This window comes from Apteryx mantelli, chromosome Z, assembly GCF_036417845.1.
Source record: "Apteryx mantelli isolate bAptMan1 chromosome Z, bAptMan1.hap1, whole genome shotgun sequence".
NCBI lineage: Eukaryota > Metazoa > Chordata > Aves > Apterygiformes > Apterygidae > Apteryx > Apteryx mantelli.
The window spans coordinates 17,814,378-17,835,160 of NC_090020.1; the positions used below are offsets into that span (position 1 = coordinate 17,814,378).

General features: G+C 38.2%; 1 protein-coding gene across 1 annotated transcript in view; it reads left to right on the plus strand.

Annotated features, from left to right (window-relative positions):
* Window positions 1–572: 572 nt before the first annotated feature.
* LOC136995370 (atrial natriuretic peptide receptor 1-like) overlaps window positions 573–20,783 on the plus strand; it is a 41,517-nt gene continuing 21,306 nt past the window's right edge. Inside the window, exons 1-9 of the mRNA XM_067316023.1 lie at window positions 573–632; window positions 4,820–4,916; window positions 7,654–7,786; window positions 10,355–10,478; window positions 12,635–12,739; window positions 13,372–13,474; window positions 15,044–15,189; window positions 17,761–17,833; window positions 19,365–19,506. Of these exons, the coding sequence (XP_067172124.1) occupies window positions 573–632; window positions 4,820–4,916; window positions 7,654–7,786; window positions 10,355–10,478; window positions 12,635–12,739; window positions 13,372–13,474; window positions 15,044–15,189; window positions 17,761–17,833; window positions 19,365–19,506 (983 nt within the window). The remainder of the gene's footprint in view (window positions 633–4,819; window positions 4,917–7,653; window positions 7,787–10,354; window positions 10,479–12,634; window positions 12,740–13,371; window positions 13,475–15,043; window positions 15,190–17,760; window positions 17,834–19,364; window positions 19,507–20,783) is intronic.

Below are 20,783 nucleotides of genomic sequence, written 5' to 3' on the forward strand. Positions count from 1 at the left end.
AGGGATAGCGCAGGAGTAGGAACAAGAAGCTCATGCTGTAAGGCCTCGTTTGGGACCTAGTTTATGCCAATTTAAAGTGCTTCTGGAATTACAATAAAAGATTGACACTCTTTGTCTGTGGGCTGCATTAAGAAGAATTTCAGAGCATTTTCTTTAATGCGTAGAAAGACAGTTTCCACAGCCCAGCGGCATGTGGCATCTTGTTATGCTGAGGTAACGTGGACATATGTCAGGGCCCTGGGAGTTTCTTGTGGGTCTGTCCATTGAATCACTCTGCTTTTCTAAAGGGAAAAAGCATCACTTTGCTTTTCTAGGTGGCTAGAGAGCTGCTAACTGCTGTTTCTCCAAAGTCTCAGATGAGAGCCTGGGGTAAAGCAAGTCATCTGCCTCACTGCTCGTAGGCAGGTGTCACTGCAACTGTTCCATTTGTGGCAGCTTTTGCATCAGGAGGAAGCTATACTTGAACCAAACTGCGCACAGAGGAACCTGTGCCCCGATGTGCTGCTTTCACACCGCTAGAGGGAAGCGTCAGAGTGCCTCGGTCGTGCGTGTTTACCTCGTCTTCAAATACGATGAGTATCACAAGCTTCCGCCTGGAATCTGTTATCTTCACAACTGTAAAATCCCTGTGCGTGAGTGCATGGATATAGCACATAAGTTTTAAAAGGGCTATTTATATTAAAAGGCCTTTTATTCAGATACCCAAATGTTTCTGTTAAAATATGTTAATCTTTTCACTAACCCTATCAGTCGGCTTTTATTTAACACTGTCCTAGTTTTTCGGGTTTTTTTCCCTTCAACTGTTCCTCTGGGTTCATTCAAAAATACATTCCTGTAGTCCATAAAAATATTTATAACGTTTTTCTCAATCTCTAAATCTTTCTTTCCCTGTGTACATAACACAATCTGATAACACCTGGCTAACAGGAACAGAATCTGCATAGTGGAGTTTTACATTTCAAAAACTTATGTTTTAAATGTTGATTTTAGAAATTAAAATATAGTTCTAACAAAAGGTGTCTTTGGATTTCCATCATTCTAAATTTTGAAGTGACTCCTCGTTGTGATTTTTTAAGACTGGTTTTAGTTGAAAATAAGTGTCTTGCTAGAGAATTTAATCTAATTAAAAAATGCAATAGTTTACACATCTCTATTTTAATCTTAATTTGTTAAGAGACAAGAAGCATCCGGAAAGCTTGAATTTCAGAATAAATAAGAATCTTTGAAGATATTTGAAGGATACATCACAGGAATTTTTGTTTGGGTACATTTCTGGAAATTACTTTTCTAAAATGTTTAAAAGCATATAAATATCAAGTTTCCTTCAGCAATAATTTAAACTTTTTTATTATTTTCTACAGATATTGCATATGTATATTTTAGTTATTTTGATAAAAAATTTCTAATCCATCTTCACAAACATTAATGAAAATGTATGTCTTTACCAATATTGACAGTGATATTGCTCATAAAACTTTTAAATATCTTTATTTTCACTCCATTGGTCCTAAAAGTTACTGTTGAATTACAGAATGAAATGGAAACCATGCAGCTTAACTGACCACCTGAGCATTGTAAACAATTAACAAATAATAATAATACTTGGCAAACAGTTTGCAACACAGCCAACAGAAATAAATTTGTGAACATAAAATTAGTTGATGTACTTCATTTAAATCAGTAGAATTTACCTCTTTTTTTAGATGCAGAGGTCCTTTTAAGAGAGAAAGCCAAAAAACTGCATTATTGCATTGAACAAATCAAGTAGCAGTATGCAGAACCTAGTTAATCTATAGTAGACTGATTCTAACAGGGTTAATAATCTAATTTGGAGTAAGACACAATGTAAACAAGTTAATGCAAATCTATCTGAGTACAGATAATTTGCAAAGAGGAAAAGGAACAAATGAACAGGGAAAATTATTAGGTTTGAGATGACCATCTCATTTTATTCAAGTCTATTTCTGATTTCCTTTTGATAGGTAGTGTTGTAGATGGAGCTGAAGAGTGTATATATTTTATTACTCTCAAAGCTCTCGCTCTTTTCTTTTTACCATGGTGCATGTACTTAAATTGCAAAATAACACTCATTACTTTCCTGTTTAAAATTTTCAGGGCTTAAATACTGAGGTGGTAATGTTCTTCCCAAATAGCTAGGATGGACTGTTAAACCAAATAAACACCAGTCATTCCAGTCCATCCATCTTTATTTCACAATTCCCAGACCAATTCTTATGGATGGCTGCTCTCCATGTAGATGGCCACTCTCCAGGAGGTCTGAACGTGGTGAAAGACAAGTAGCTATAAAGGTAATATATGATCTCTACAGTCCTTGAATCACTGTATCAATGTCATGTGAATATTTAACAGTCCTGTTAAAGAAAATAGGATCAGTCGGGTAATCTGCTGGCTGCAGTAGTATTTAACAAGTTGTAATCCTTAGCTTTCCTGCCAGCAAATTCTTCATTAAGCACAAGATATCCTAAAACAAACCACCACTAAAACCTCTCCAGATGATAATATATAAAGAGTTCTTTTAGGCAGATAATTGTTGCCAAAAATGTTGTGCATGGCAATTTTTCTCTTCTCTTTCTTCCACTTAGTCAAGCTGAAATACTCTAAAGGCTTCCATATATCGAAAACTGTGATTTAGGTGAAATATTTATAGTGAGGCACAGGGACACTCAATACAAATAGGGTTTAGGATTTCACTATAAACACAGAATTCCAACCTGAAATCTTTTTATACATGTTGCTCTTTTATGAGTGAATCCCAACAGGTTTTTTAATTGATCTACAACCACTTTCAAGATGAACTGGGCACACATGGCATCAAGTAATTTTTTCATGTGTTGTTGATGCCATAAATAGTGTAACCCAAGCATTTTGACTAACTTTCCTAATGAGAATTTGGGCTGAGCACCTGAAATCTGAAGAAGATACAAGGAAATATTCAGCATAGCTCAATCACAACTGAAGTTCCACACTGATTGTGGCTTCAGCAAACCAAAACAGTCCGCAGCCCCTTCTTGTCTTTATTGTACCAGCATACTTGGGCACAGGTCCATTTCACCCATGCATGTAGCAAGGTGCTTCTCAGATAAGCTGTCATACACACCCAGGAACTGAGAAATCAAAGTTGTAGGATCATAAAATAATTCAGGTTGGAGGAGACTTCAGGAGGTCACCTAGTCCAAGCTCTGCTTTTATGGTTTGCCTTACATAGGTGACCCTTTCTTGCCCTGGAGCTACAAATCTCTGCTCCCCCAGGCCCAGCTATTTTTCCATGCCTATTCCCACAGCCTGGATTCATCAGCAATCCAAGGCAATTTCCCTGCAGGCATCAGATGTTGCCTCAGGGTCAGAAGCAACAGGGCAGTGAACTAATATCCTCCCATTGCTCTTCCAGCTTTGAGCTGGCAGGGTCACACACTCTGCCTTTAGCAGTCCCAGAGTGGGGCTGCCCCTAATACGACTGCTGCTTCCTCAGAGATTTTCTGCAGAGGTGCAGGGGGGATTTCCACCCTGCCCAGGGAGGAGGCTGCAGAAGAGGGGGAAGAGGGAAGGAGGAGGTGGAACAGCTGCAGCAGCTGGAGTTGTGAGGATCAGCTTGCCTAGCAACCCCCTTTCTTAGGAAGGGACACCTCATTCAGCCACAACAGCAACATCAGAAGCGGCTCTGACACTTGCTGAGCTTGATGCGTGTTAGGGAACATGAGCGCTGTCAAAACACCTGCCCTTAGGCTCCGAAGCCTCCTCAGTTTTTTGGTAGGTAAACTACATAGCTTCTCTTACCAGAACTTTTTCCTGTGCACTGTGCACACCTAAAGAATTGTGCATGGCTTATTGCAGTAAGACAGCCACTAATACCATGCAATTGCTGAGTGTTCCTAATATAATTTATTTTACTAATATAGAAACTAAGTGTAATAGCAGAATACATTGGAAAAATCAATTCTATAATTCTAACTTATTCCACGAATACAGGCATAAGTAATTGCATAATCTATTAGATGATTCTTCTCCAATAATATATAGAAAAATAATATCAGATTATATTAATAGAACCTATTACCTTTTAATTATTTGTGCAATAAGACCAGAATGAATTACGATAGCATATTCTGTTCTGTTTATATAATTATATGTAGCCTGGAGTTTACATTTTATTATATGATTTACATATATGTGTGTATGAAATAATGTATAGTGTATAATGTATACAGGTATAATGTATATTATGTTACTTTGCAATTCAATCCGTATGTTACTATGAGGCTATATTCTTCCTGTAATAAGCATATGTAATCTTAATATGATCTATAACTATATATCATGTTATAATATGTACATGATTAACAGATACATTGTGTTATTAAAACATAACAAAAAGCAGCTCTTTAAAAGAATTCAGGTGTAAACAATTAAAAGAAAATGGGCAGTTTAGGGAGGGGGGTGATATTTTAAAAGCACACTCACAAATTCTTTAAATCAAATGTCTCTCTGCAGACAAACTTAAAATCCTCTGCTCTCTGTAGAGGGACCTATCTGCAGGAGAAGGATTAGCTGAGTCCCCTCACTGTTTCATGACTTATTTCTGGACAGACCAAAATAATCTAGTGACCCAGTTTGTACACTGCTAGGAAGCTGTCATTTTTTGTTCTGGAAGACTGAGGAGACAAAGAAAAATAAGACAGGTTCAGTTTCTGTGTTTGGTTTATTTTTTTAAAAAGAACTACAAACTGTGGATGGAACTTATCATTCCTGTCCCCATACTGTGTTTTACGGGTTTATTCATACGATTTTTTTTTTATGGCAGGTGATATTAGTGGAGGGCTGGCATGATCTGGATAACAAAGACTATGATTGTTGGCCCCTGGAAAAACCAGATGAGTATAACATGCTAGACTGTGGAGGTGAGTGAGTCCTAAAGTTGCTTGGGGAAGAACATCTCAAGCTTGGGGAATGGTTGAGAACCTGGGACTGATAAACTCAAGCTAATACTTAACTCATAACAAATTTATGTGTGGAAGAAGGCATCTGAGTCAGTGACAACCTCTCTTTCTAGAGGAATAAGTGAAAGGAAATGGTCAAAAGATACTCCTGAGTAATTGCTTATCAAGTATTCATTGGTTCAGAAGGAAAAGTAATAGCAACAACTGAATCCCTTCCCCCACATGAAATTGAAATCATTGTGTTCAACTAGGGCATTTTATTTCTCATTAGGAAACCAAAAGCAGCTTAACCCAAGCAACACAGACAGGCAGTTCTGCATTGCAGTAAAGCCTATGGAGTCATTACTGAAATTTTGCAGTGTCAGTTCAAAAGCAGACTGTGTATAAACCCTCCAGCCAATAAGTAAAATTACCATATCTATTTTTCATGCTTTTCCCCCTTGATCAAAATTATGTTACATAAGTACTTAAAAGCATCTTAGATCTTTAACTATTTATTCTAGTCAGCTTCAAAAATGAATTTATGGAGATAGGATAATCAAAAATGGAAGAAATTTTTTTATATGGAAAACTCATGGTTTGAGATTGAAAAATAATTAAGGGGTAATTGAAATACTAGAAATTCCATTTAAATGTAAGAGGAACCTTTTCTACTGTAAGAGTAATTGGATACTGGAACAGTTTGCCCAGGGTTGTTGTGGATTCTCCATTCCTGAAGATATTTAAAACCTGAGCAACCTGTTCTGTATCACCCTGCTTTGAGCAAGGACGTGGACTAGGCAATATCCGGAGGTGCTTTCCAGTTTCAACTGTTCTGTGATTCTGTGACTCTGTAACTGGGAATAAATGGCTTAATAACTGATGTAAAAGAACAATTTTGTATGTGTTGGAAAAGATCAGACCAGACACAAAATTTTCCAATATGGCTTAGGGGAAAAATAAGAACACTTTAGAAACTCTTATATTAATAAAACACTCTGGGAAAAATACTGCTGGGTCATGCTCTGAGCTCAATATGATAGTTAAACACTCTCTTAAAAGTTCAGATTGAAGACTGAAGTTCAAAGACTATCTAGACAATTATCAGCTAAGTCTTTTATCCCTGTGTGAATTTACTATTTCTTTAACATTAAAACAATTATTTATCAAACAGATGACTTGTTTAAAGCTATTCTTGCTAATAAATCAAAGTGTGAACTGAGTACAAAGGAAACCAATATGAGTAGGTTGCTTAATTAATATATGCCCTCTGCCATCAATTTTATAATGAACTCCAAGTGTTGTCCTGCCTTTCTTTGTGATAATTCCTTGCCAGCTTATGGGCGTTGTTAAAAGCAAAGCATGAAGCAAATGCTGTTGTGGATTTAACTTGCAACCCGAGATCTGCAAAGAATTTACATGTGTGCATATCTAGCACTGAAAAAAAGGGATTTGTTCATTTTTGTGAGACCTTTAGAGAGAAGGAATGTTGTTCTAGAAAGCAATTCATCTGAAGTTTATGCTGGCCTTATACCTTCATTCTCTCACATCGTCTGAAGCTCAGCCCTCTCTTACCTTTTAGTGAAAATCTTACTAGAATTCTGTGTAAATCTTTGTGTTGCAGTGTCTCTCAAAGTATCAGCATTTACAATCATTGTTTATTTTTCAAGAGAGCTGTGAAATCTAAAGGTTACTTTACAATTCCTTTATATCTGAAAGGGAGTTATGTTCAAGTGAAAAAATAACAGCTTACTTCATTAACAATACAAGTGAAACATATGTTAATACAAACAACTTCAGAGTAGTAAAAGAGTTTATAATTGGCAAAAAAAAAAGCAAAGTTTCTTGAAAGGCAGATTTACCCATCCTCTACAGAAGAAGGGATTTAAAATTTCCTGCCAAACTGAGAGCTACACACCTGCATGATGTAAGTGGTTTGACATGACAGGGATAAAACCTGCATTCAACAGTATGGAAAGAGGTGGGTGAACTGAGTGGAAGAATTTTGATGATGTCTTTTGAGAATATGGATTGAAAACCTCTTCCCACCTCTAAACATACTTCATTCCCAGGGTTAGAGTGAGTAATATGATGGTCCAGGGACAAAAAGAGATGATACGGATAAATTATTTGTCCCTGTAAGAGCATGGAAAGGGAAAATTACAGATGCTTGAGCAGTGGTCCTCCCACTATCCTCCGTTCTAGCTGTGATACAGTTTTGTAAAATTGTAAAATTCTTTCCTAATAAGGTCTTCTCATGAGATTACAGGTTTGGACTGGATTCCGTGTGTGCTGCTGTTGTTTCTTCTTTTTCCATAATGAGGTATGCCCCCATAGTGAAAGCAGCCAAAAATGAAGAGCAATGTTTATTGCCTGATCTGGAAAGAAAGCAAGTATATCAGCACAAGCAGCACTGAATAACAGTAGGAGTAAAGCTACTACAAATAAGATGACTTGGTTCTTGATCATAATTATCCAATTGCTTAATCTTCTCTAAGTAAATGTCAGAATCATTCTATTAATGAGAATTTGTGTTTATCTATACTGCCACTGAAATGGATGACTATTTTCGACTCAGAAAAAGCAATAGGAACAACAGTTGAAAATTACATTTTCCTTTCACTTCATTCCCTACTACAGAGGAAGTTCTACAGGTATATGCAACTGTACAGTGGAAAATGATGTCAAATATGTTGGTCCATACTTGTATTATTCCTAGGCCTGGAAATGGCATGGATCCAAAGGCCTCCAGAAAAGGCTGTGAGTGGGGAGTTCTTCAATGTGACCTATGCAGTCGTTGCTTCTGATGGCTTTTATGAATATGCGGTGCAAAATGGAATCCTTTCTCACAGGTATTACCTCCTACAAAAATGTTTTCATGGTCATGAGTCAATGGGGATTCTGCATATACAGACATTTTCTGTAACATAACTGGAACACACACCCTGGGGCTCCTCACTAATTCCTTGCATCTCTTGAGGTCTCTTCTAATTCTGTTTGCCATGGTATTTCTCCCTTTGCAATTTTTTTTTTTTTCTCACAGCTGCTACCATGGCGTGTTCTCCTGCATGGTCAAGGATAGTGCATGGCATCCTGTATCTATACTACTGTCTTGGTGCACCTCTGAACATTGCTTTTTGCCTTCTCTACCCCAAAGAATTTACAACTGAAATTCTTGCATGGTGGATCTCAATATAAGTGGGTCCTATAACTGTTTTAATAATAAGTGTATTTGAACCACACAACATAAATACAGAAAGAAAAAAAAAAAAAAGGCTGAACCAAATCTTGAATCCACTGAATTCAGTGATGAAATTCTTTTGATATGTGCAATTGAAATTAGCCCAAATGTGTATATATCAACTCAGAGACTGTGCTAGTAAAAGTAGACAAAAAAGATTAAGCAAAGAATATTTGTGTGTACAACTCCAGATCCCTAAAAGGCTAACACTCCCTGATCTTACACTGTGGTCTGTACAGAGCAGCACTCCATGCATATAGAGCAATGACTAGGATTGAGTCTGTAGCCATATTTCCCCACTTTCTATACTGTATTTGGTTAATGTAAAAAGGTGTTTATGGAAAAACTCACATTTCATACAAAAAGGTCCTCTGCCAGTCTCAGTGTTCACTTTGCAAAGTTCACTTTTGCAAAAGCTGTTATCTGCAGAGATTTTCTTAAATACTGAAAGATGACTTACAAATCTGTTTGCAGTGGCAAAAAGTCAGTGTCATATTTTGATCATCTGAGTACTATGGTTACACTGTTTTATAAAATTTGTTTTTCACATTTTCCATATTTTCTCAATACTGGTAGTTCCAAGAATTTGACTGTAAAACAGTTTTTCTTACTGCCTGCAAATGAATCTGTTGCTCTTGTCTTTCCAAGGAGATCCATTCCCTTAAATCTATAAGGGACTTCAGAAAATTCTTTGTATACTTACTTATACATATATTGTATGGGAAAGAGATGACAAATATTGAAAAGAGAGGTATCAATGCTGCAGGTTTTTAAGAGGGATCAAATTTTCACCTTATTGTAAGTACAAGAGTATATGGCTGGCTCTGAAGCTTACAGTGGCCGAGCCAAATATGACTGCAGTTGGCAAGCCATTGTATTGGCTTCAGCAGAATTGAATGAGTCCCTAATAAAGATGTTTAAGTGAAAGAAAGCTGCAGAATGCAGGGTAAATTTTAAAAAGCAATCATGAAGAGAAATGCCTGATGGAATTAGGCTCCAATTTGCTTAAACATTTTCTTTTGAACACACAATTTCAGCTCAGAGGCCAATAGATATTAATATCTAATCTGCTTAGATATCTGAGGATTTATGAATTTGCCTATCTCAGTTATCAATCATGTCTGTGCTTTTGTAAATAAGGCCCTAAATATGATCTGTGTCAGTCTGATCCCCTATGCTGTGTTTATATGTTACAATGTAGTCTTCTTTCTTAACTCTATTAATTACTAGCTAGTTTGCACTTCTTGCAATAAAAACAAAAGAAAAAAAATCCTGTTTTTCTGGCATTGCTTTGAATACAGAGAGTATATACAAACATGCAAGTGCATAACATTCAAACCAAACCCAATGACTAAGCCTGGCAATATTTAGAGAGTAAACTGTGTTGGGAGAAATGGTTTCAAGTGCTTCAAATCTGTCTCATCAGGGTGATAGAAAACTCAGAGAAACAATTGTTCAACTGAAAGTGGAACTCAGCAGAGTGGGGAAAAGTGTTGCGACAGTGACACACATTCCCATGTAGCTACATTCATCTTTCTGTGATGAACTTTTACAAGCCCTACCTCTTTTTGCAGAACAGTCTATTCATAAAATCAAATTTTTGCTTTAAATATTTTTGATTTGGCAATCATATCTGATATTATTGTCCAAAATAGTAATTATCCTTGGCTGTTTGGGCTGTGGAGCAAAGACTGAAGCTGAACAGTATGTATGAATCACATGCATTGATGAAGGTATACACTTGAAAACACTGAGAATGAAAGTAGCCAGGGACACGTATTTCTGCTAGGGAAAGTACAGTAATGGTACGTGCTTCTGTGACAGATGTAGCACTGCCAAGCTGCCCCATCTGGTGGAGCAGTCAGGATGGAGAGATAAGTGGAGGTTGGCAGCTGCTTGGGGCATAGCATCTGCCAGAACTCCCTACTGCATAGCAGCAGATGGTGGTCCAGTTGACGGCAGCATTCGCTGCTCTAGAACGCCTTCAACCAAAACTAAAACAAAAGGAAAAAGAAGTGCTGAAACAATGTTTCTCTTGCTGCGTGTGTCTGTGCTTCTAATTTTTCTGTGCAGGATAAAGAACAGGCTCTCATGTGCTTGTTAAAATTTTGAGGAAGGAAGAATGAATTTAAAATTTTTTCTCTTTCTTTCTTGCTTTCTCTCTCTGCTGCTTGGCTAGCAATGCGACTGCTGCAAAGGAATTCTGCGAGGAGCAGGAGTGCCCTGACAATTGGAAAGATGCAAATGGAGAGAACTGCTGTGTCCACCATGCCAACATTCACTCCTGTCCTTTGGCCTTCATGGTTAGTATGACAGTGTGAGTTTATGAGCTCTTTTCTTGCTACTGGAAGAGATAGTGCAATAACCAAGTTCAACTTCAAGAAGTCTTTCTGAAATTACAATTAGGTCAGATCTCTAGTTCACTAAAAATACCGTAAAGATATCTGCTAGTTTTGGAAAGTTTTGAACAAGACATTGAGCTTGCAAAGCAAATGGCTGGATTTTTGGACAAGGTGGTATTCAGAATCTCTCATTATGCAAGATATGGCCAGTTTCATCTCTTTGAGATTACTTGCCTCAAAGGTAGCTTGCCTTTATATAGCTACATCCTTCTGTGTGAAAGCTCAAATCCTCAACAGGAGCTCTAGCTTGCTTCTTGCCTGTCCCATGCCTATGGGAGATGCTTTATTATTGACTCCCTGTGCCCTAGCTGATCCCAGGAATTTGATTTAAAAGAGGAATCACCGCTGAAAACTTAAAATCAAAGCTTTTGGCTAAAACCATAGTAGAGAACTTAAGTATCCCACCATGTGGTGAATTTTCCAATATTTCTTACTTCCACAATTAATTCTGCTTGGAATCAAGGTGTGGGAAAAGTGAAAGGATGTAGCCAACATGCACTGAACAGAACAGAGCGGTTGAGGTTGGAAGGGACATTTAAAAATCATCTAGTCCAACCCCCCTGCTCAAGCAGGGTCACCTACAGCAGGTTTCCCAGGACCATGTCCAGATGTCTTTTGAAGATCTCCAAGGATGGAGACTCCACAATCTCTCTGGGCAGCCTGTTCCAGTGCTCAGTCACCCTCACAGTAAACAGGCTTTTCCTTATTCTCAGATTAAATTTCTTGTGTTTCAGTTTGTGCCTGTTGCCTCTCATCCTGTCAGTGGGCACCACTGAGAAGAGTCTGGCCCCATCCTCTTTACATTCACCCTTCAGGTATTTATATACATTGATAAAATCCTCCCTCAGCCTTCTCTTCTCCAGGCTGAACAGGCCCAGCTCTCGCAGCCTCTCCTCATGGGAGACATGCTCCAGTCCCTTCATCATCTTCCTGGCCCATCACTGGACTCACTGCAGTAGCTCCATGTCTCTCTTATGCTGGAGAGCCCAGAACTGGACACTGCACACCAGATGTGGCCTCACCAGGGCTGAGCAGAGGGGGAGGATCACCTCCCTCGACCTGCTGGCAACGCTCTGCCTAATGCAACCCAGGATACCATTGGCCTCCTTTGCCACAAGGGCACACTGCTGGCTCTTGGTCCACCAGGTACCACAGGTCCTTCTTTGGAGGGCTGCATTGTCCAGCTTCGTTTCAAAATTTCAAATATTTCAATTCCTGCTTAGAAAAGGCCAGTCTATACAGGTTGGCGGTCATACAGCAAGAACATCAGAGGAATGTCATTGCATAGGATTGAACTTGTATTTCAAAGAAAGCTCTTTCCCTTACGCTGGCTTTTTGTTTGTTTTGGGGTATTTTTTTTTTAGTGTCATCACTTCTAAAGCATTTTACTTTGGCTAGCATGAACTCCATTTCTTTTATTTTGGTGCGTGTCCTACAGTATATTGAGAGAAATGCCTGAAGAAATATCTGAAGTTAGGAGACAAACAATCTTTTCAAACAAACAAAGCAATGCCAGATCCTCATATAGCCATAATAATCCTCTGTGGCTGCAGTTGCTGAGAAGTTTACTTCCTAGCAGGTTTAGTGAAAAATGCTCTGCAAACAGGCATTGACACAGAAGAAGTGCCTTGCTTACTTGTTAGAAAAAAGGAAAAAGCTGCCATATCAGAAGTCAAGCTGCAATGAAACCCTTTAGAAAAATACAAAATGTGGGATATAATTCAATGTCTGGTTACTCTATAGCAAATCCTGAATAAGTGTATTATCTTCATAGAATTACTCTGGATAAAATTTGGGACCAGGTTTTGGCTCATGTACTTTAAACCACAATGAGGTTTGTGAGATTTTTAATTCAGTGCAAGTGCAATTGCTTTTCTCTTACTGTCTTTTATTTTATCACAGAACAGTATTGCTTGTGCTTCAGCATTTTAATAGAATTGTTACAAGATATCATTTTGTTTGCTGTTACAGAACACAATTTTAACAAGGTAGAAGAGCAGGAGCTAGGATTTTCATTGTGTCATTGTTTAGTAACATAACCAATCTGTCTGATAAAGGGTAAAGGAGGAATATGTGGTCCATGGATTCCAGATGATGGCCAGATATTTACCCACACTTTGTCTACAGCTGGTAAAATGAGCCAAAGAAATTGGACTGCCAAGGTAAGGTACAGTTATTGCACATGGAGCTTTACACTCAGTTTCCTCTTTTTTTTCAGCTCTGACTTCCTAGTAGTTTCATGCAGTTCATATGCATGGTTCGCTCCTCATTATTTGTGTTAGTGTCACATATGTGTAAGTGATGCATATGGCTGAATATTATCAATTCCCAATAGATTAAACTTGGATGCAATTGCTTTTCACACTACCAGTCTATAGGCAGCTAGTAAAAAGAACAGTGATAGGAGGGAATAAAATAGCCTAATGTGTCCATTTAAGACCTACATTACTGATATCCGGCACTACTGACTGCACTATAGCATGGGTTAACATGATGATTAGGGGTTTTCTACAAAGCAGAAGTAAAAAGGAAGCAACTGTGACAGTATGCATAGGCTGGTAGCCTTGCCTGGTGAAAGGATACACACCAGTGAGGGAAATCAGACCTGCCCTTATGCAAGATGCATCTTTCCTGCTCCTCTTTGTCTCCCCAGGCAAGCTCCCTGCCAGTCCTGGTTCTGGAAAAAAGCAATCATTCTGTTGCAAGACACCACAATTGGATGACTGTTGTTGTAAGGTCATAGTGTATGCATGTGAAGTTTTGATGCTTTCTGCTTTGTTTGCTTGTTTGGCAGGTTGTTTTGGTTCACGTGGGTGTGACTTCTCTCATTGCACACATCAGAGTTGGGAGAATGCAAGTCGCTCTGGAAGCAAAAACCACAGTCCTTCCTGCAGTAGGTATGACATAGGATGAAGATGTGAGGGTATCACTTATTGACTGCAAAACTAAATGCTTTTATCAATATCATGCAAGGATATCAAGAGGAAATGTGACTCCTACCCCCTTTACAGTTGAATATAGAACAGGGCTCTTTCTAAAATTCTTCTTTCCTAATACCAGTCATCTGAAAAAATGAGCTTCTCCTTACCTGTGTATGAATATAGAACAGGAAGAGGCCACTCTTGTTGAATAGGTAAAGTCAAATACCACAGCCAACAGCTTCAGGCACTGCAAGGCTCATTCAGTTGTGATGGGGATGTGGAAATATTCTTCCAGCCTCTATGTTATGATGTTATGGACACTCTTCATCTGAAGGGGAGCAGACTAGCCTCAAATGTGCTGGTAAGACAGAAATCCAGCTCAGTACTGTTGTTCACATTAACTTTCAATTGCTCCCAAAGCCCTCAGTGTTTTGTTCACTTTAGTAAAGCTGTATATAGGTAAGTGGAAACAGTAACAATTCTCTTAACAATGTAAAACTAAAAAAAAGTGGATCTTATTTAATAATTGAAACACACAATCTGAAGAAAAATGTTGGGTAAAACAGAAATGTCATCACAGTACTCTCATTATCTACTCTTCTGGCTGTTTGTGAATATATTTCCCAATGTTATGAAAAAACAAACAAGCAAAAGCAACCCCCAAAGTGAATGAAAGTATTTAATGAATTCTGGGTGAATTTGCTATTAAATTTAAGACAGCTGCAGCTGACTTTTCAAGCAAAGTTACAATTTACCAAAAAAATGTTTTGCAGCTCTAGTCCTTAGGCAAAGAATCCTGGTATTATAATGGAATCAGAAGAACCAGGAGGAGTTATTACAAAGTGGTGGTGGGGGGGGGGGGGTTGCTGATTTTTTTTTTCAAAAATAAGTAGTGACAGAATAATCCCTTCAGCTTTTTTCAAGAGGCTGAAGCACAGAATGCTATTAGCTTAGGTGCAGAAGTAAAACTGATACACCATTCAAGACATGGGAGATGAAGTTTTGACCTCTAGAGCTTTTGTTTTAAATCATATCTAATGTTGCTGATAATTTTCATGAGACTTTGGAGGAAAAAAAAAAATCCTTGAAGTATGGATTGTAAGAATTCATTCTGCAGGAAGTCATTCACAGAACCCAGAGTCTTCTGCGGCTGCTGAGGAAGAGTTACCTACTTCTAGGGTCCCAAGGGCTAGATTAAATACACAGAATAAAAGAGAATCTTTGCCTTAAGGAACTTTGAGTCTCAGAAAGGCAGATGAATAATGGAAAACAGAGTAATAATGAAGTGGTACTATACACAAAACATGTCAAAGGTTCTCATGTCCTAAGCAATTTTGTCTAATTGAGGAGGCCTTGCATCACTTTGAAAGTCCAAATAATTCTTTCAGAGTCTGGGGTACTGTCTCTGGATTCTACAAAATTTATTCTTTCTGGTACTCTGAGGTGTCTGCAGCTCAAAGACTACGTGTTTATGTCTGAGTTCAGCCCTGAGGTTGGAGGAGGTTGCCTTAAAATATCCTCATATGTGTTTCCTTTTCTAACCAGTCTGTGGAGATGGCTTCTGTGAGGAAGAGGAAGGCTGCTCTACCTGCCCAGCTGATTGTGGGGAATGCCCACTGTCTGCTGATGCTAGGATAGCAATTGCCTTACCAATATGTTTAGTCTGCACTAGCTTCATTTTGACTATCATGGTAAGTGTTCTTTCTCTCCTCTTATTTGCTGTCTCTCACTTCCATTACTTGCTTATATAGAGTGCAGCTCGCTCTAAGTACAGGGACAGGTCTTCTGCATCCAGAAACTGCGTGCTACAGAAGGAAGTAGAAGGGAGGAAAAAAAACTTTTTTGGCTTCTTTATGAGGAGAGACTAACTGAATCAGGAATTTTCATCCTGGAAGAGAGAAGACTTAAGAGGAATATAACAGAGGGATATATAATGGTAAAGAAAAGGTAGTTATTAACATTCATCACAACCTGAGAACTATCGGTGCCCGGTAAAGTTATCAGGCAGCAATTTTAAAACAGCGAAGAGTGCTTCTCCCTCAGAGTAAAAGTGTACTGAGAAATTAATTACTCCAGAATGCTGTGGAGGCCAGAAGTATACATGAATTCAAAAAGGAATTAGGTAACTTCATAAAGCAAATAGGTCCACCAGAGGCCATTAAATCTAATAGTTCAAATTCAGTTTCTAATGGAAAACATTCTGCTTGGGATATTTTTAACACTTTGATACCTGAACATCGAAAGGGAAAAATGCTAAGTTGTTCTTTCCTTTTACTGTTTTTATAGGCTCATTTTCTCAGTATAAGCAAGGGCACGGCACAGTTTTGTTCCATTAAAAACATTCAATTTTGCTCTAATAGTTATCAGTTATTATAATAGAATCCTGAAAGAAAAACAAAAAGGGGCATGAGCTGAGAGGAACGTATAAATACAGGAGAAGTACTTTTGGATCCCTTGGAATGAAAATGTCTGTATAAAGATAGGACAGCATAATATTATGGCTTATTATTTCAGAATGCTTCTGGGAAACAAGATCTATATTCCTGAAATGTTTGCATCTTGAAAAAAATACATTTCTGAATGTCATGGCAAGCAGTTAGCAGGTGAATATTTGCAGATGTAGAGTCATTATATTGACTATGTAAATAATACAGTGGATGGCTTATTTGGGGTTTGGCTTATAAATCCTGCAAATTGATGGGCTCTTGTTACCTCAGAAACTGCTTCTCTTTTTGTCTCACTCTGCAGTTGTGGAGACCATCTGAAGTACTCAAGTGAGCTCAAAGGGAATGGGCAGGAGAAGGCTGGTGGCACAGAAAGTAGGGTGCTACAAGGGCCCTCAGGCATTCACAGCTTGATTTTTGGCTCTATTCTATGCCTCTCTGTGTGGCTTTCAGAGTTAGGAAGCGAAGCACTTTTGAAAACTAGGCCTTAACCTCCCTGTGTCTCTGTTTCTCCTTTCAGCATTTGTAATCCATAGCACTGTTGTGATAATGTGATAATTGTGATAACTGTCCTGTAAAATCACATAATCTGATAGAAAAATGAAATTGAACAGATGAGAAGTTCAGACAAGCTTTAGTATACCATTTCAGTGAACAACAGTTGGCATTTCACAAAAAGCAAATGGAATTTCTATGACTTGCATAGATTTATCTAAAAGTTCTGTAACAAAACTTACCTATTATTGCTAATATTTTTCTGTAGGTTTTGAGAATTTTTTTAGGTTTATTTTCTTGCATTCCTGTGTAATCTTTCCTTCTACTAAATTCTACAATAGCATCTTCTTTTTTAGATGGTGGGTAAACAATATAGGAAAGATTCTTTTTATTCAGTTCTATAATTTATAACATGTAAGAAGAACCATCTAGCATATCTAATGTATCCTTTAATCATTCAAGTAGGGGAGATGATTCCACTGTTCTCAGTGGCTATATCAAGCCCAGAGGTCACTTCTAGCTAAAATGACTTTGTTCAGCTACACCTTTGCAAGATAATAATGTAGCTATCTTTTCTCAGAAACACTTTGAAATAAGTGAAAGGACTTCATTTTGATTCAGTGAAGTCTGTATCAGTCATAAAGTTCTACCAAAATATTGACACAATCTCCATACCATGTTCCTCCAGTATTGTCTGGGTGTACTGTTTCAATGAATGCATCGTACCTAATCTTCAACACCAGAACTGGGTAGAGGGGTGGTAAAATGCTGCTTTGATTTTACATGTTGGTGTTGATTGCAGTTATAACAGCAGTATAATTTAATCTGCAGCTCATCCTTTGAAAGCATGAGTTTATAAATTCTGTATTTATTGTGCATGTCAGCTTTTTAGTAAATCAGTTATCAGTAATATACAATATTCTTTATGACAAAGTATTTTATATAAGACTTTCATTTGTGGATTGATATGCCATGTACTGCTTCTTTTCTTAGGGTCAGGGTGTAATATGCTCTTGTCATGCACTTATGCAGCAAAGGACATTTCCATGATAGCAGGTGATGTGAAACACTCATCAATATCTGGGCTGAGATCTAAATGTACTGCATAAAAAATACTAACAAGAATGGAAAGAGTTTGTAGCCAATGCAAAATGTTATATCTGATTAGATTATAGAATATACAATATATAGTTTTTAGGATATTTGGTATTAGATCAGATTTCGGTCAGATGCAGCCTTTTATATTTGAAAAACTCATCTCTGTTTTAATTCCTTCAAAGCCAGTAAGGCTGCATCAGGAATGAATTTGATTTATTTTTGTAGTGGTTTCAGTATCAGAAACAGAAGATGTTTTGGGATGAAAGCTGGATTATAGACTTCACCTGCATCAAACAAGGTTAGTAATTTGTCACTTTGATACTATTGTCATTGTCATTAATTGTTTTGTGAAAGAATCTCACTCATAAGTATGTGTTCGTGTTATAGAGGTCTGACAAAAGATTAATCGATTTGCAAAATGTATATCCAAAATAATCATTACTGTAACCTCTGTGAACTGATCACTAGCATTTCTGGTTATTGAAACTTTAATTTTCAAAGTTATTTTAAATAGTTCCCTTATTATTTCTAGTGATTTGCCAATTAAAAAAAAATGCAGGCCTAGCACAAAATACACAGACAAGCTCTGGCCCTGGACAAAATAAACTGCAGTTGCTTCAGTGCATGTAACATTCTGTATAATTTTCAGCTGGTAGTAAAAGAAGCAATAGAAAGACACAGAGGGAAATCAGAAGCATGATCAAAAAATAGGACAACAAAAACTAATTTGAAAAATCCAAGATGAAAATCAGTTTTCTCGGGGAAGAGCCTAGAAAGCAACAATGCTATTTAAGACCTAGGAGTAATAGTGAATAGCAACTTAAAGTAATGAGGGCTGATAAAAGTCATGAATTTGGCAACAAACAGTGTCTCTTCTAGGCAGAACTACTCAGAGACACCAATGGTAGCCTGAGATGAACAGCTGTCTAAATGGAAACACATCAGCAGTGCTGCAACCAGGCAATGCAGCCTATGCTGTGAAAAATTATTTTTTCAAGATAATTCCTTTTTTGGTGCATTGCACAATATAGATATAATCTTATTCTCAGAGCTATCTTAGGGATCCCTAGTGTATTCCTGGGTAGAATGTTGCAGAAAGGCTCCAAATGTCAATGTAATTTTTAACTGCACGTGGATAATACTATGGTGTGGGAACATGGCAGTCCTGGTTCAATGTGAGATGCTGAACGCCCTCTGCAACACTATATTGGATACTGATACCAGGGAGAGTTGAGAGGTTTGGGCAATACTTAGAACAATAGATCCAATTTGGGGCTTAATTTGAGTCGGTAAAATGATGTGTAATTCATTAAATCTGCTTCCAAATCCATTTTTTTACCTTGAGCTGGTCAAGAGATATTAAAAAATATACATTGAGATTACTGATCTTTTTTCATCTGACTGTATTGTTGCTCTCCTCTAACTTCCCCCTGGTGTCATAATCACTTCCCACGACACTGTACTTTACAGTTTTCTAGGAGCTCCAAATAGCCTTGTTAAAATATGTCACAGAGCTTGCTCTGCTTCCCTGGGTTTTGTCCTTTGCATCAAAGTAGCAGCAAGGGCTGATTATCCTGAGAGCAGAAAAACTTGCATCAAATCCTAAAGTTTAGTGTGAGAGGTCTCTAGCAATGCATCACCTCTGGAGCTTTGTTACCTTTTGCATAGTAGTCACATTCTAAGCAATGCCCTTCTGTCTTAAGTATTAACAAGGCCAGTCCTGGATGCCAAGATTTGCAGAATTCCCTGTATTTGTTCACCTCAGGAGTCTCCATCTTTGCAATAACATGCATCTTCAGGTGTCCCTTCTCATCTCACATCCCATTTAGATCACATAGGATGGACAGCAACGGGAAGCATGATGAGCATCCCCCCTGCACCTAGTGACTCCAATGCCAGCAGTATTACTGCTCTGAGCACAGCAGCTGCTAATGTGCCCAGGAAACAGTACTTCACACAGACTGGAAGATAGTAAGCCAATATAGTACTTATTTTTTGTATTGCTATACTGTAGTTTCATTTTGGTTTATGTTTTTTGCCACATTACTATTAGCAAGTAGTACAAAAGCTTGTATTTTTCTTGTTAGGCCAAAACCAGTACAGTTAAGTACAGTCAGTACTCCTCTGACTTCTGTCTGACTTCTGACTTCTGTCAGAGGAGTATACTGGCTGTGGGATATGTTCACATGCCAAGATTCTGGCTTTGGTTATCATTTCTCCTTTTCTCTTTGGGACTTTTAAAAAGTGTGGGACTGCACAACTTATCTTGCATCTGCTAATGCATGACCCCCAGTGTTCAAACGTATTTGGGCCCAAGGTTTTGATACAGCCCTTTTTTCAAAATGCAGGCAGAACACAGCCAGCTTCTTTGAACTAAAGAATGGCAGACTATGCAGTAGTAGATGATAAATCCTGTCCTTAAATCAGCTGACGTGACTGAAGATGCAGATCATTTCACCTCTGGATCACACTGTGAAGATGCACATCACATGACCATACACGCAATCAGTACAGCCATGCCCTGCTATCTAGAAAGAATGGGTTCCTGAGCACTACAGTCATTGTTGATACGACACACTGCAAAGCACTTTGTCCCATAAAAATAATGTATTTGGGGGTGGGGGTGGAATGTGTGCAAAGACTTAAGTGATACTTACCATTTAAATATACTGAACAGGATCTGTGCTGCGGATGATGGAGGGGCAGGAATAGCTTTCCCCAGATCACTGGCCAGAGGAGTGGCTGCTTTCTCAGCACAGATCACTGTTCTGGAATATCTCAGCCACTTCACTGATGAGACTCAGTGTCCAGTATAAATGTTTTTACACTGAGCATTCTTGTTGCTTATTTGTGAATGATTTCATCATCACCACCACCATCATCTTCCTCAGATGAACGAAGGGCAAACACATCAAGCCAGAGTGGAGTATGTAAGAAAAGGGTAGCAATTGGGTGTTCAGTCTTATCAGCGAAGCACCTGCATGTGCTACCCCACAGACCTGTTGTGTGTATTTAAATGGTAAGTACCGCTTAAGTGCCTGCACAAGTCTCTGTTGGACTTCATTAATTCTTTCAAGGAAAATTGCTTTGCTGTCTGTCAAACTCAGCTGCTTCATCCCTGAGACTGATAATTGTAAGAGCAGAAGGGTGTTAAATGATCAGTGGTAAGTCTCCAAAACAATAGAAAGAGAAGAGATGGGACAGCAGGGATGCTGTGGTATGTGTTTCATTAGCTCTGACATTTCCTT